The sequence below is a fragment of the Podarcis liolepis genome (assembly GCF_965112155.1).
Source record: "Podarcis liolepis genome assembly, chromosome: 6".
Taxonomy (NCBI): domain Eukaryota; kingdom Metazoa; phylum Chordata; class Lepidosauria; order Squamata; family Lacertidae; genus Podarcis; species Podarcis liolepis.
In genome coordinates, this window is record NC_139559.1 from 75,943,417 (window position 1) to 75,957,725 (window position 14,309).

A 14,309-nucleotide genomic window follows, 5' to 3' on the forward strand; every position below is an offset into this window, starting at 1 on the left:
AGGGATGTCCTTGGCCTTATGGGTAAAATGAGTAACAGTTCAATGCCTTGATTTTGCAATGTTCTGCTTTACCCAGGAACTATACATATTTCTTGAAATTACAAGTAAAGCAGATCACTGCAGAAGGGAGGGGAGGGGGCTTATAATGTCCGGCATATACTCAAGGGTAGCAAACACAAGTATTTTACTACCTTTTAGGCAGTCAGCCCCACTGGTTTTAGTGCTGCTTATTCCCTGGGGGGGAGGTGCTTAGGATTGCAAACCAAAGCAACTTGCTTGAAAGCATTTCCCACTAAAATCCATTGGAGGTTACTTCCACTTAATTGGCTGGACCCAGACTTAGTCATGTTTAGAGTAAAACCATTGAAATCAGTAGGAATTCAGGTAGTTGTGGCTAACCCAATTCCCATGGATTTCAGTGGGTCTGCTCAAAGCATGATATGTCTAAAACTTTACAATTTCAGAATTCTGGAAGATGCATGGGGAGTCGCTGACCAAATACAAACCCACCCACAATCTTACGCTCGCTATGGCTCCAATAGCAGAAAAGCTTACTGATATTTTAAGGTATTTTGAAGCATCTTGTATAATAATTAATAGTAATATATGATAATATTTCATAGATCCACAAATGTTTTAGACTTTAGAGTACCTTAACCCTGATGCTCATCTCTTTAATGCATTTTTAATGCTCTTTAATGGGACCGCCTCTCCTGGTATGTCCCACAGAGGAACTTACGGTCTTCAAACAAAAACATCCTGAAGGTCCCAGGCCACAGAGTTTTTAGGCTGGCCTCAACTAGAGCCAGGGCTTTTTCAGCTGTGGCTCCAATCTGATGGAACGCTCTGTCACAAGAGACTAGGGCCCTGCGGGACTTGACATCTTTCCGCGGGGCCTGCAAGACAGAGCTGTTCCACCAGGCCTTTGGTCAGGGCACATCATGACTCCCTCCTTTGGCAATCTTCACAGAACTTTAGCCTAATGGTTGCCATCAATTTGAGTTGAATTAATTTTAATGAAATGATTTTAGAATGTTGTATTATTTTATTTTTGTTAGCCGCCCTAAGCTCGGCTTCGGCTGGGGAGGGCGGGATATAAATAAAAATTATTATTATTATTTCCTGTTTTTTTAAGGTACACTATTTTAAACCATTCTGTATAATGATACCACATGGCATTTGATAGATCCTGCAGTGCCATAGAATGCCTTTACTTTTTCAGCTGGAAAGAACCTACTGTTCAGCCCTCAGATGCCTTTCTGACTCTTCTAAAGGTTATGAGAGCATGTGTTTCCAGGAGGTCTTGGCTAAAGAGAAGCAAGTTTTCAAGAAGGCTTGTTTCAAGCAAGACTAACTGTGGAGCAATCCTCACCCATCCATCCTCCAGCGATGCGTGACCAGCATAGCCAACAAATGCTGATGTAATAGCCCCCAAAGTACAAACACTCTCTTTTATTGTTGTTAAACAGGCCCACTATTCACTGCTTAGGTGGTCAGCTTGTTCCAACCTTTGACCTTTTACCAAAGACCCATTCCATTCAACTCACACTTTCCCCCTGCATGCCTTTGCCCTCTGTCACTGACTTCTGCATTTCGGATTGCTGTATGGGGCTAGTATTTCATGGGCATCTCAGAAAAACTGGGCTTACAGATGAACTACTGTGTGCTTAAGATATGGCTGGATGCAAGCAATCATCTGGCTGACAAGAGGGCCCAGCTACAGCTGAACTCTTGAGCAGGGAAACAAGTGTCTTTAATTAAAGCTCACCTAGTGGAGCATATTGCTTAGCCACAGCATGAAAAGAAAATGAACGAGTGAGAAATACGTTAGAAGCAGACTGAAAGCAATAGGAAAAGGTTTGAGCAAATGGCAGGTTTTGTCTTTGTTCTGCTGAGAAGTTAAAGCAAATTGTTGTCTGATACAGCAAAGCTGAAGGGTGTAAAGATTCCCCTCATGTCTCTAGCTATGCTCAGGGTGAAGAATTACAGATTCTTGAGAGAAGACCAGGATCTTAAAAGGTATGGGTTGGTCATGGTTCAGCTTTAAGTGGAGGGAGCAAAGGCCAAAGAAGACCTACCAAAGCAACCATACACGCTTTAAAATTAGGTGTTATGTACCACAATCATTGGTGCACCCACAGCAGGGTTAGCCAATCATACCCTAAGCCATCCATATGTTATTGAACCCCACCTCCCACTTTCCCAGATTTTTACTGGCTGCCAGTTGCTAGCTTTGGTCAGGCAAAATAGGGGACTGGGCCCCCCCCCCTAAAAATTACTTTACCTAGTGCAAAAATGACTTCAGAGCAACCCATTACAATGGCACACAGGGTTTACAGTGGTTTATTCAATAAAAAAGAACAAAAGCACTATGATTTACAACTGCTAGAAAAATATTGCACATTGCTGGGACTCGCTCTCTGAGTCCGACCAACCCCCACCCTCTCTGCCCACGCAAAAGCTCTCTCTCCTGTACCGGACCCCGACAAGAGGCCCCTACAAACCCCCTCTTTTGGTCTCCGACCTATCGGCCACCCCCCTGCCTGCAGAAAACCTGAGACCACTATACAGTAGCAGGCCCATGCACTGCAAACTCCCTCACTCTCCATGACCCACCCTCTGCCAGCACAGTTTTGAGGAGGAAGAGGAGCTTGAATACGTGAAAAAGGCATCCCATTTGAAGTCCAAACAGGGCATGGGACAGTTTTCTCCAAAAAAGGACATTCACGTTTTTCTAGGGACGGGTAGCAACCCTAGCTGGGGCTGATGAGAGTTGGAGTTGAACAACAACTGGAGAATACCCAGTCCTACGGAAACGTTTTAGATGCTCTGCTGGTCTGTCAGCTGTGAATCAAAATATGGCACAATGGGTTGTTCAAAGTGTGTCGTGTCATAAGGAATAGACATGCCATACTTTAATGCTATAAAATGTGATGGTGCTTTGTTTCTGTAGATAACATGCATTCAAATGCACATACAATATTGTACTGTATTTGCTGTTTTGCTTGAACAGATGTCCAGGCTAGCTAGCTTCCCATGTGCCAGCATTACTATGAAGTCTGGCAACTCACGAAGGGTTCAGCTACTGTGTCGAATTACATTTCTGGCAGCACCCATATCATTTCCTGGATTATCCTCCTACCCCAACCTATGCCATCCCTGTAAATACACATGTTGAGTCTCCTCTGGAATGGCAGCAGTAAGAAAACAGAAGCCATCAGACTTGAGGGGAGGGCTGTAGCTCACTGACAGAGCATCTGCCTTGCATGCAGAACGCCCCACATTCAGTCTCTGGCATCTCCAAGTAGGACTGGGTGGGACTTGCTGCCTGAAACACCCAGAGAGCTGCTGCCAGTCAATGCAAGGTAAAGGACCCCTGGACAGTTAAGTCCAGTCAAAGGCGACTATGGGGTTGTGGCCCTCATCTTGCTTTCAGGCCGAGGGTGCCAGCGTTTGTCCGCAGACAGCTTTCCAGGTCATGTGGCCATGACTAAACCGCTTCTGGCGCAACGGGACACCGTGGTGAGTGCCAGAGTGGCAGGAAACGCTGTTTACAGTAGACAATACTGAACTAGGCAGTCCTAATGGTGAGACCCAGTACAGTATAGGCCAGGCAGCTTCATTCCTACTTACCGTATGTCAGGCCCTCCTGTTAGGCAGAGTGAAGCAAGCCACCCGATTGTGTGTGTCCTGTCCTGAAGAGGCAGGAAAGTCTGAAGCTTATCAACAATAGCAGGATAGATATCAACATAAATACATACATTTATAAATAAATAAATAAATGACCTACAACCCTAAAGGCCTCCAAAGTTCAAACGGGACAGAGATTTATCCAAGGCATGTGCCAGAATATGAGGTCTCTCCCTGGTCAAATGGAGCCAATGGAGCGCGTGGTGGCTTTTTTTTTTTCTTTTCTTCCTCCCTCCACCTCCTAACAAGAAGGGGAAATTTGAACACAGCACCAGCCGGGCGTTCGCGCTCACACGTGGGTGAGGCCGAGCGAGGCCCCCTCTCCCTCAAAAGCCCCTCGCGCCTTCTTCGCCGGTACCTGCTGCCCGATTAGCATGAGCCACGCCCCCGGTCGCGCTTAGCCGCCCAATGGGAGGCGGCGCTTGGAGAGCGGGGCGGAGGAGGAGGGCACATGCGAGAGCTACGGCGCGGGGCGGGGCCTTGGGAGCGGTTGTGTTGTGCGGGTGGCGGCGTTGGCCAGTCTAGCAGCGAGTAGCGTGTGTGTGAGCGAGCGAGCGAGCTGGAGAGACAGAGAGAGTTCAGCAGGCGGAGGGGATGCGGCGGCCGCTGCTGATGCCGCCGCCTCCTCCTCCTCGCGCCCGGGGATTCGGAGCCGCCGGCAGCGACCTGGCGACGCCTCTGAGAGCTGCCTTCGCGTCTCCCCCCACCTCAGCTTTTCCTCTCAAGTTTGCCGGGTAAGGAGGACGGGCGGTTTCGGCTGAGGGGGAGCGCGCGACGGGGATTGGGTCGGCTGCCAACGTCTGTCAGTTCTCCCTCCCCTTCCCCTTGGTGTGTGTGTGTTTTATTTTTCTCCTCAGGGCGCTGCGTCCCCACATGCAGTGGTTGCCCCTCGCGCAGTGAGGCAAGAGAGAGGGAGACTCTATGGAGGGGTGAGGAGAGGAGGTTTCTCACGCCGCCGCTTCTTTTCTCCCCCTTCCCAAACTCTCCAGTCAGGCTCCGAGTTCGCTTTTCTGGGGGTTGTGTTACACACACACACACAGACACCCCGCCACACCACACCCCGCTCTTGACAATTTCCTTTTTCTCTCCCCGCCCTCGTTTCGGGTGCGTGTTTCCACACCAGCCAGTTCCTCACCCCTCAAATCTCTGCCCTCCCCCCACCCACTCTGCCCTATTTTACACCACGTAGTTTGCTCAGTTACTATTTAGTTACAGCCAGCCCCGCTCACTCTCTCTTTCACTCTCCCCCCCCCCCCGCGCCCCGTGTGTGTTTTGTAGCCGGAGCGTCGTCTCCTTTCGATTGTATTTAAATCCTGGGCATGGACAGCAGCAGCAGCAGGAGGAGGAGGTGGACGTGCGATTTGGCAGCTGTGGCTGCTCAGGCATGGGCCGGTGAAAGGGGGCCCTGGACTGCCTTTTGCAGCTGGGAGGAGCGGTGCGCAAGGGGGGAGTGAGAGTGAGAGATTGCGGTCGCGCGCGCGCGCGCGTACCCCCGCCCGCGCCTGGCCAGGAATGCCAGATATTCCTTTGAAAGGGGTGGGGGCGCTCGGGCGCCTCCCTTGCTAAAAACGGGTGGGTTTATATATGTTTCCAACTGCTCATACAATATGCTTGTCAACAATTATTCAGTTTAGTTTTTCTCCCCCTTTCTATTGGCTGTAACTTGCCTTGCCCTGATGAGGGAAACTTTTGCTGCTGCTTCCCGTCCTCTTCCCACTCACCTACCCACCAATCTGTCCACTAGTAACTCTGGGCATGGTTATGAGAACTGGGCAGCCGTATTGTATGCATTTGGTTTGGAGTCAGACCACTGTAACCTGCAGGGCTGATTTATGCATGAACATGCATAGAGGGTTGACCCCAATAATAATTTAGGGACGTTATAGGTTGTTGGGGGAATGTAGGGACTTGCTTTCCTTCTTTTGGTGCAATTAAATATATATTGTCAAGAGTGAAGCTGTGCTCTTCTCTGATAAAGTATAAGGGAGTAATTCAAGAGTATATGTATTTAATCTTAAAACATCTAGATGAAAGTTTTACGGGAAATCCATATCTCAAAATAATATATGATGTAATAGTTGCAAGTAAGTCCTGAAAGCCTAGCTGTTCATGGAAATGTTATTTGATATGCAGTGTGCAGTTGACACCATAAGATTCTAAAACAAGTGCATATATTCAAAACTAAATAGTTGAATAGTTGTCATCTTTTTAAGTGTTTGGGGTGAGAGTGAGCTCCAGATAACAAGCCTGTGATGAAGCATTTTAAACACTTTAAGATGAGAATGATCCTTAATGCAGCTTGTCAGGGCTCCAAAATACAAAACCACAAGAGTTCTCTGTGTATAGCAAGTTCTGCTTGTCACACTACTAGTCATTATGTTTTAAGAGAAGGAAATGGTTAAGTGGAAGGGTAAGATTGCAGAACTCTGCATATGGCAACTTTGGAAGGTTGCACAAAGCTTTTGCATAACAGTTTAAAGGGAACTTCTCCTAGTATGATCTTCTTTCCATAGGGTTCAGTGAACCAGGTTACATTGTTGACATGGTTGGTTTTCATAATTTGTGACCGCTTCTCAGTGTGTATTATCATGTAGTATCATGCATGTTGCTTTAAAACAAAGACTAAGTAGTTGCAGGTATGTTTATATGAAATGCTATGGGGAAGTGGTCAGTTATCTGACTTGGTCGTGCTTAAAACTATTGACTGTAAAAGGTCTGGAATTCAGATTTAACCCTAATTTCTTGTTTAATTATTTCTCCAGTAATTAATGAAAGTCATTTGTGAACCCAAACTGATAGGTGTTTTTCTGCCAAATCACAGTTTCAAGTATTGCTTGCTTTGTAAAGCTGTGGGAGAGGCATAGATTACAGCAAAAGTGTTTGATCAAGTTAATGTGTTTTATAATCGTCTATTGACAAACCAAATCATCTCTTCAAAAAGCAACTGAGATTTATAAATCACTTTATATTTCAAAAATAAAAAGTTGCTTTTAAAAGCAGTAGTATTTCATCTTGCATTTTTAACAGTATCTATTTAGGTGTTCTGGGGAGAAAATTGGATTTAATTGATTGTGACATAGAAATTGATTAATTGAAACTTGTGTAAATGAAGTCCTCAAAGATTTGGTTTAAAGATTTAAATATTACAATTTTTCTATGTGAAATACACAATTTCTTATTACTATAACTCCTTCACATTATTACCATTTTAATATTGACATGAGAATACGTTACCCATATTGTGTACCTGCTAAAACTTCCACTTTGGCCAGTGCTCATGCTTCCATGAAATATGCAATCATTGCTCTCTGCAGTTTTTCTATAGCATATATAGGGTGTGGAAACAGAGGATTTGCCTTATATATCAACTTTTTTCACAGATGCAAAATGTGAATCTGTAGTGCATACATCTTAGAATTGTAGCAGGTGCGGTAACCTAACTTGTTTTGGTGGTGAAATGCATTGAAATGTGTATTTCAGTACTAAAGATGCAGGATTTTTTTAAAAAATAAAATACACACACACCTTTAATTCTAGTGATACTGTGCTCCCCATATCTTTGAAATCAAGTTCCTTTGTGCTTTGGTATACAGCTTCAAATCTGGAAATGGCTTGATAGGAGTAGCACATTTTAAGATAATGCAGTGTGGAATATATTTTCAAATACATACTACTGCTACTACTAATATACTTTAGTAATTTTAGGAGTTTGTATGTGGGCTGTGTATGTTGAGTATGTGGGATTGTATTAATAGAATAACATTTTTAATATGAAAAAGGTATATTCAACAACAGCATTTAAATAATGTTGTATTCCTGTTCTCTTTTCAACTGACTCATATTTGTTTGTTTTTTCTTCCCTCAGGACACTATTTTGCTTGGCAGATGGACCATAAGCAACACTGAATGTTAACTCTGGAAATTTCATAAGCTCTGCAGTGGCTGGGATGTTGCGACAGAACGGTGGTGGCAACAAGCGTGGTTTAGGATTAACCAAACTGTCTACCTCCAATTTCTTCACCATCTCTAATTCAGGAACCTGGGGGATGGGGCGCAGCACCAAGAGCAGTTCTTTGAGCAGCATTAGCTCCAACTCGGACTGCTATGACAGCACTGTTGTGGACCCAGAGTACATCATGCAACTGGTGAATGATGTCAGGAAATTTGCAGATGTTCTACTTTATTTGAAAGAAGCCATTCTTTCAGAAGGTGTGTCAGCTGCTTCTCAATAACTCCCAATAGTTTGAAATGTATTTTTGTAGCTAATTTCTTACTTGCTAGCATATGAGCAAAGAAATGTTTAGAAGGAACAGTGGCTGTCTTCTCTTGAGTATATTTTGCGGTATACAGGAAGTTGTGGTTTTTACTTTGCTAACTTCCTCTGTGAAACATTGAGCAAGTTGTTTTGTAAATGGGCACGTCATAAACAAAATTAAACTTCCCTTTTTAAAAAAGAAACCTTTAAAAATTGGCATCTGGTAAAAATGGAAAAATGTTTAGACTCACAGACTTCTTTTGAGATAGATTTTTTTTCCTTGAGGGCGTAGTGGCACCATCGTTTGTTAAGCAGCGGCGAAAAGACTGGTGGCAGTGTTGTAGTAGCTTTGGATTTCCTGATTAAGCAGCAGAGGTTTGGACGAGATGGCTTGCAAAGCCCCATTGAATTCTTAGGATTCTGTTTCATACCTCTGAGCTAAATTATGCCAATCTTCCCATTGTTTTGGTGGATAGAGAAAGATACTTCCATTCTTCTTTGAATTCTGTTGTAAATGGGTAAGAAGCAAGCTGATTATACTTGCTCTGCTGGTGATGTACAGTAGTATGATTAAGATTAGGGAAGGGGAAACCTTTTCATCTGCAGATCCACATTTCCTTTCGGTCAGCTTTCTTGGGGCCATTTCTATTGATAGGTGGAGCAAGAGGCAAAAATGAGTGAAGCAATACCGTTGAACAGTTTGGTAGTTTCTTTGCACCCGCACATCCCCCTCCATCTAGGCAAGCAAGAAACATTATTGGAGTTCCATGAACACATTCCAGCCCTGTAAAAACACCAAATGAGGGTGCAAAACAGGGCTGGGGAGGTTTGTGTGACCTGGCGAAAGTTTTTCTTACAAAATACATTTAAAAGAAATTCATAGCCTATTTCAGGAGAATGCTTAAACAGTTGCTCTTACTTGAAATGAGGGAAATGAGGGGGGAAATCCAACAGGAATAAATATAATTTATAATATCGCAGATGTTGAAACTTTCAAGTGGGGATACTGTTTCTTCATTGTATCCTCTGCGGAGTAAGAACTGAATCCTTCAGACAAGTACTTTTCAGTACTTAATGGAACATAATATTCATAATATAGGTAAATAAGAAGCTGGTACCAGCTAACCTGGCATGAATTCCTTTCTAGGAATATTTTCTTTCTTTCTTTCTTTGTAGTAGATTCAAAGCGAGCATTGTGCTTTATAGACCTGTACCTTAGCAGAATAAATTTCTGAGAAGATCTGCCAAATGCCCAGTGAGATTGCTTTTGAGCAACAATGATACATTTTCCTCACTTCTTATGCTGCTGTCAACAAATCAACAAGAAGTGTGCCCTTATTCTTTTGTTTGAATTCAAAAGTCCCACTTTCTTGCCAATGTATTATAGCAGTTTTGCCTCATCCAAGTGAATTAAGTATATTTATCCTTCTGCTTTTAAAATCAGAACTTTTCTAAGCTTTACATCTTAAAGGAACACAGTGCCACCATAACTATACATGGGCTTTGTTGCAGAATCAGCAAACAACTCTATCCCATTGTGCCGAGAGCAAGATCTAGATTGTTAGGCATCAGTGAGATCTAAACAAAACACTATGAGTATGAAACTTGTTTCTGCGCATTAAGACTTATTTCCTAACAGTCCCCCCCCCCCACTTTTTTAGGATGTCTGAGCTTCTGTTAATCAGCATACAGATCTCCATTTAGGAGACTTCTGTGCTTTAGGGAAAATAGTGCTGTCAAAAGGAATTCTCTGTGTTGTATCCTAAAGCAGCATTTATACCCATAACCTAGTCTGGACATAAGAGTCATGGTACTAAAATGTAAACACAGAAGATTTGTAGCCTCCTAGAAAATTTAAATGAGAAAATGCATGCTCCTGTGCTTGTAGGTTTTTAACTGCAAGTTTGTGTCTCTGTGCCTTCATTTATGTGAAGGGCAGCTTTGGTTGTGAGCCCTACTTGTACATGCCTGTGCAGTGCCAGCAGATAAATATTCCAAAACAGATTGAATTTCCTGCTTGGTCCAGTAATGGTGTGAATTTGGTTGTAAAATAAGGTGTGAAATTATTTGGATTGGAGATACTGAAATGGGGGGCTGCAAGAATTCAAAGTGAGGGTTGCTGAATGTCTTGCTTACTTCATCTTTTTGCCCCACTCCTTTGCATAACTTCCATAGACAGAAGAAGGTGATGTGGAAGTAGTGATAAATTCTGCTGGCCATTGCCTCTGAACTCATAATGTTGATGTTTGGCCTCAAATAAAGAATGCAGCCTGTGCGTCCCCTCTTGAGTTTGGCTCTGGCAGATCAGTACAAATGATAGCTAGGCATTACTTGGTGAACATGGACCAAATTTTCCTAGTCACCCAAACCTTTTAGCTGTATGGCTTTTGATTTTGATGAAGTTTGAGGATTGGGTGGGAGTTCCATTCTTTCAGTAAGTACAAGTTGTCACGTAAAGGTAAAGGTACCCCTGCCCGTACGGGCCAGTCGTGTCCGACTCTAGGGTTGTGCGCTCATCTCACTTAAGAGGCCGGGAGCCAGCGCTGTCCGAAGACACTTCCGGGTCACGTGGCCAGCGTGACGAAGCTGCTCTGGCGAGCCAGCACCAGCGCAGCACACGGAAACGCCGTTTACCTTCCCGCTATAAAGCGGTACCTATTTATTTACTTGCACTTAGAGGTGCTTTCGAACTGCTAGGTGGGCAGGAGCTGGGACCGAAAGATGGGAGCTCACCCCGCCGCGGGGATTCGAACCGCCGACCATACGATTGGCAAGTCCTAGGCACTGAGGTTTTACCCACAGCGCCACCCGCGTCCCTACAAGTTGTCACTACTACTGCCTAATTGCCATCCTTGGTTGTATATATTCACACAGGCTATAGATAGGCAGAATAGGATTCCCACTCAGTTGCTTTGATATGGGCGTGTTGTGGATCATGTTGTGGATAGTGAAAGTGAAGAATACTTGGAGGGTGGTGTGTGTTGCCATAGACTTTACAGCCTTGCTGTTTTGTGATGTAAAATTGAGCATATGTGGTGGTCATATTTAACACATACTACATAAGGTATGATTTTGAACAATGTTGTTTGGCTTGGTAATCTATATTGTAGAGGCATGGAATTGTTTGAAACCCCACTCACCTCTTTTTCTACCATACTGATTAATGTCCAAATAGCTCAAAACCAGTTACTAATGTTGAAGTTGAAATTAATAGGTGGGCTTAATAATACAAACAAGGAATTGCCAATTTATGAATGGAAATGCCAGTTTATGAATATGGATTCATAAATTACAGTATTCCCTGAAACTTGGAATAAAATACTCCTAAATTTGTTTTAGTTGCATTTGTATCCCACCCTTCTGCCAGGAAGCTCAGAACAAGTTGTAGTTGGGTCAGGTAAATTTGGAGCAGGATATAGTTACTCTATTTGATTAAAACCACCTTATGAACTTTATAGCTAAACAGAGCTTTGCCCATATCCATGGCTAATATTCTGGTCAATTCATGTCACTGCTGCTAAATGTGAGGGCTCTTGAATATATTGAGCCGTTTGAGAAAGGAAAGAATTGAGTAGTAGTGGAAGAACAGGGAGTTATTGTGCTTTTAACCATTAACCTTTAAAGATTTAATGGCTTTTAATTAAGCTTTTAATCTAGTGACATTTTCAGCTAAAACTTATATGCTGTTAGGATTTTAGTATGGAGCAGGTTAAAGCTCTTAAAGTAATTACATTGAAAGTTCCTAAAATTTTAGCATCATCTTCAGAGCATGGGGTATGCAAGTAGATTCAATTAATTTATATGCTGATCAATATGTTTCTATCGTCATATTGGCAGCATTGTGCATTTATTTGGTTAACTTAATATGCATCACTAAAAAAGGTAAAATCACTGATCACTCTGCTTCAATGTGAACTGGTACACAGCGCTAAACCAGGGTTTATTAAACTATGGTTTATCAAACCCTTATTTGTTTCTTAGTAAATAAACCGGAGTTAAGCTATCAAAAAAGCACAAACTGAAACAGTAGTTTGTTGGCTTATGAATCTTGGTTTGTTTTAATTATGGTTTTGCATAACATGAACATATAACCCTTCCTTAATAACCATGGTTTGTTTGGCCACTTGACACCCAGACACTCACCAAGGCTACAAAGGCACGTGGTAAGAGCTGCTTGGAAATAATTCAAATTTAAGAGAAACAAGCCATGGGTATTTTTTCATTTGCTGGAAAACTTATTGGATAAACTTGTGGTTTGTTCATGAAACCTTGGTTTGTGTTATGTGTGAACCAGGCCATTTCCGTTTAAAAAAGTACTCCTATTCTCCAGTGACTCTGTAGCCATGGCATTGGTGATATGACCATGGCTCAGTGACAGAGCATCTGCTTTGCATGCAGAAGGACCTAGGTTCAATCTGCTGCATCACTAGGTATAGCTTGGAATGTCCCTAGTCTGAAACTATGGAGATCTGCTGGCAGTCAGCATAAACAAATCTGAACTCAGTGGATCAATAGCCTGATTCAGTATAAGACAGCTTCTAAGGATGAGGGGAAACCCCAGGTTATCAAAACCTTTGAAGCTGTGTGGAACCTGACCTCAGGTGTTTTTTTTGGGGGGGGGGTTGGCATAATTGGGCCACAGTGAAGAATTAAAGCAAGGGAAAAGAAAGTCCTGATCTGTAAGTCTATATGATCATTGTTGGAGGATTCCTGCTCCCATCCCTTCTCACTATGTGCTTTTAAACTATGTACTTTTTAAGAGTTGTTTCCTCTAGGGTGTAGTGTATGCCTGTGAATTTCCTCCACAGAAGTACCAAGCATAGTATTGCCTCTCCAAGAGAATGTAATTACAAATAAATAAGCAAATTAACACTTTTCTCACAACCAATAACTATAAAACAATGAGGTAAAACTACAGCTTTGTAATTCATCAAATCATATTTTATGTAATGGTCACAGACGTCTAGGTTATCAGTAAACCAGACACCCACCAGTATCATCAGGACTTTTACGTGGTATGGATTGGCTGCATATCATTATAGGTGCTTCAGCTAGTATAATATCTGGAAAGCTCTCTTTAGGGGTTGATTATGCTGAGTAGGACACAGACACTGAATGACAGATACTTAGAATTCCAAATTGAAAAACAGAGTGTTGTGCAATCTAGAGTTTAGTGAATATATAAAGCTCTGAATCATAGAATTGTAGAGTTGGAAAGGACCCTGAGGGTCATTTAGTCCAACCCCCTCAATGCAGAAATCTAATCAAATCAGTGCTGGTTATGAAATTAATTCTGCGGCTCCTCTGATACATTGGATGATTATTATTGAGTAAGGACAGGGTACCACTCCAAGACTAAAATTCACCTGACCATTGGACCACTTGGTATTGTTGCATGTGCTTTCTGTATGTGTGGCTGGCTCTGTACAGCTACCATTATGTGCTTTATTAAATTTATTGAATACTGCTAGGAGTGGATAAAGTCATTTCTGCATGTGACTGAATTGCAAGAAGCAACCACAAGTTCCAATGAAAATTGCTCCATTATGTATCCCATGAGTTCTGTCCTTCAGACCTTTTGATAACTAGTAAGTGAAGACTTCCGAATATTTCTTCAATTCCTGTAGCTCTCTTATGGTGCTTGAAGCTTTATTTCTGAAGCTTTATTTATTTTATTTATTTATGTCTGTGTCTTTAAGGTAACGTGGGGCATCCCACACATGCTTCCTTGACAGAGGGAAACTCCAAGCCAAAGGAATTTTATTTATATATCCAGCACCTGCAAATATGGTTACTGAACAGTGGTAACCATAAACTTAAGTTTGGTGATCAGTAGAGAGAACATCTAAATATACTTTCTTATTAGATTAACATGTTGGAAAATAACTCTGAACTGTTCTGAGAGATTGATTATGCCTCTTTCCAAAATACTATCAGGCTAGACTGAGATTCTGCAATAGTGTGGCGCATACAAGGCTTGGCACAAATACCTGCACATCCTTCCCAGCAAGCCTCTGTAAAAAACCCAGGCAAAATTACCTGGCAAAAGAACCTCACTGCAAGTGGAAAAAGAAACATGAGTGTCAAGCCATTGTGGCTGCTAGAAAAAATGTTTGCCAGCCAACGTTTGGGGATCTCTGGTAGGGGATTATTTGGGAATACATTTTAAGTTGATGTAGATTTAGGTAAAAATATCAGTGTTAGCCTCAAGTGTTGAAGGCCCACATTCTCCGTATTCAGATAATTTCAAGAGTACATTGAATAATATAGCTATGTTTAACTGGCTCAGATTAAATCTATGTACTATCAAAATTACCTGCGAAATCCATGCAATAAATGATAGCTTAGAGTTCCAATTAACTTT

The 14,309-nt window shown here is 42.5% G+C and overlaps 2 protein-coding genes across 4 annotated transcripts in view; both read left to right on the plus strand.

Annotated features, from left to right (window-relative positions):
* LOC310710274 (uncharacterized protein) overlaps positions 1-14,309 on the plus strand; it is a 982,430-nt gene that overhangs the window by 162,590 nt on the left and 805,531 nt on the right. The gene's annotated exons all lie outside the window — the stretch shown is intronic.
* The window catches only part of ARHGAP29 (Rho GTPase activating protein 29), a 99,672-nt gene that overhangs the window by 36,805 nt on the left and 48,558 nt on the right, over positions 1-14,309 (plus strand). For 2 of the 3 annotated variants that reach the window (XM_083510914.1, XM_083510916.1), the window contains exons 1-2: positions 4,151-4,424; positions 7,556-7,899. In XM_083510914.1, coding sequence (XP_083367040.1) covers positions 7,638-7,899 — 262 coding nt within the window. In that variant the 5' untranslated portion in view covers positions 4,151-4,424; positions 7,556-7,637. Of the gene's footprint in view, positions 1-4,150; positions 4,425-7,555; positions 7,900-14,309 lie in introns of those variants that run through there. The other variant, XM_083510915.1, reaches the window with a different exon arrangement.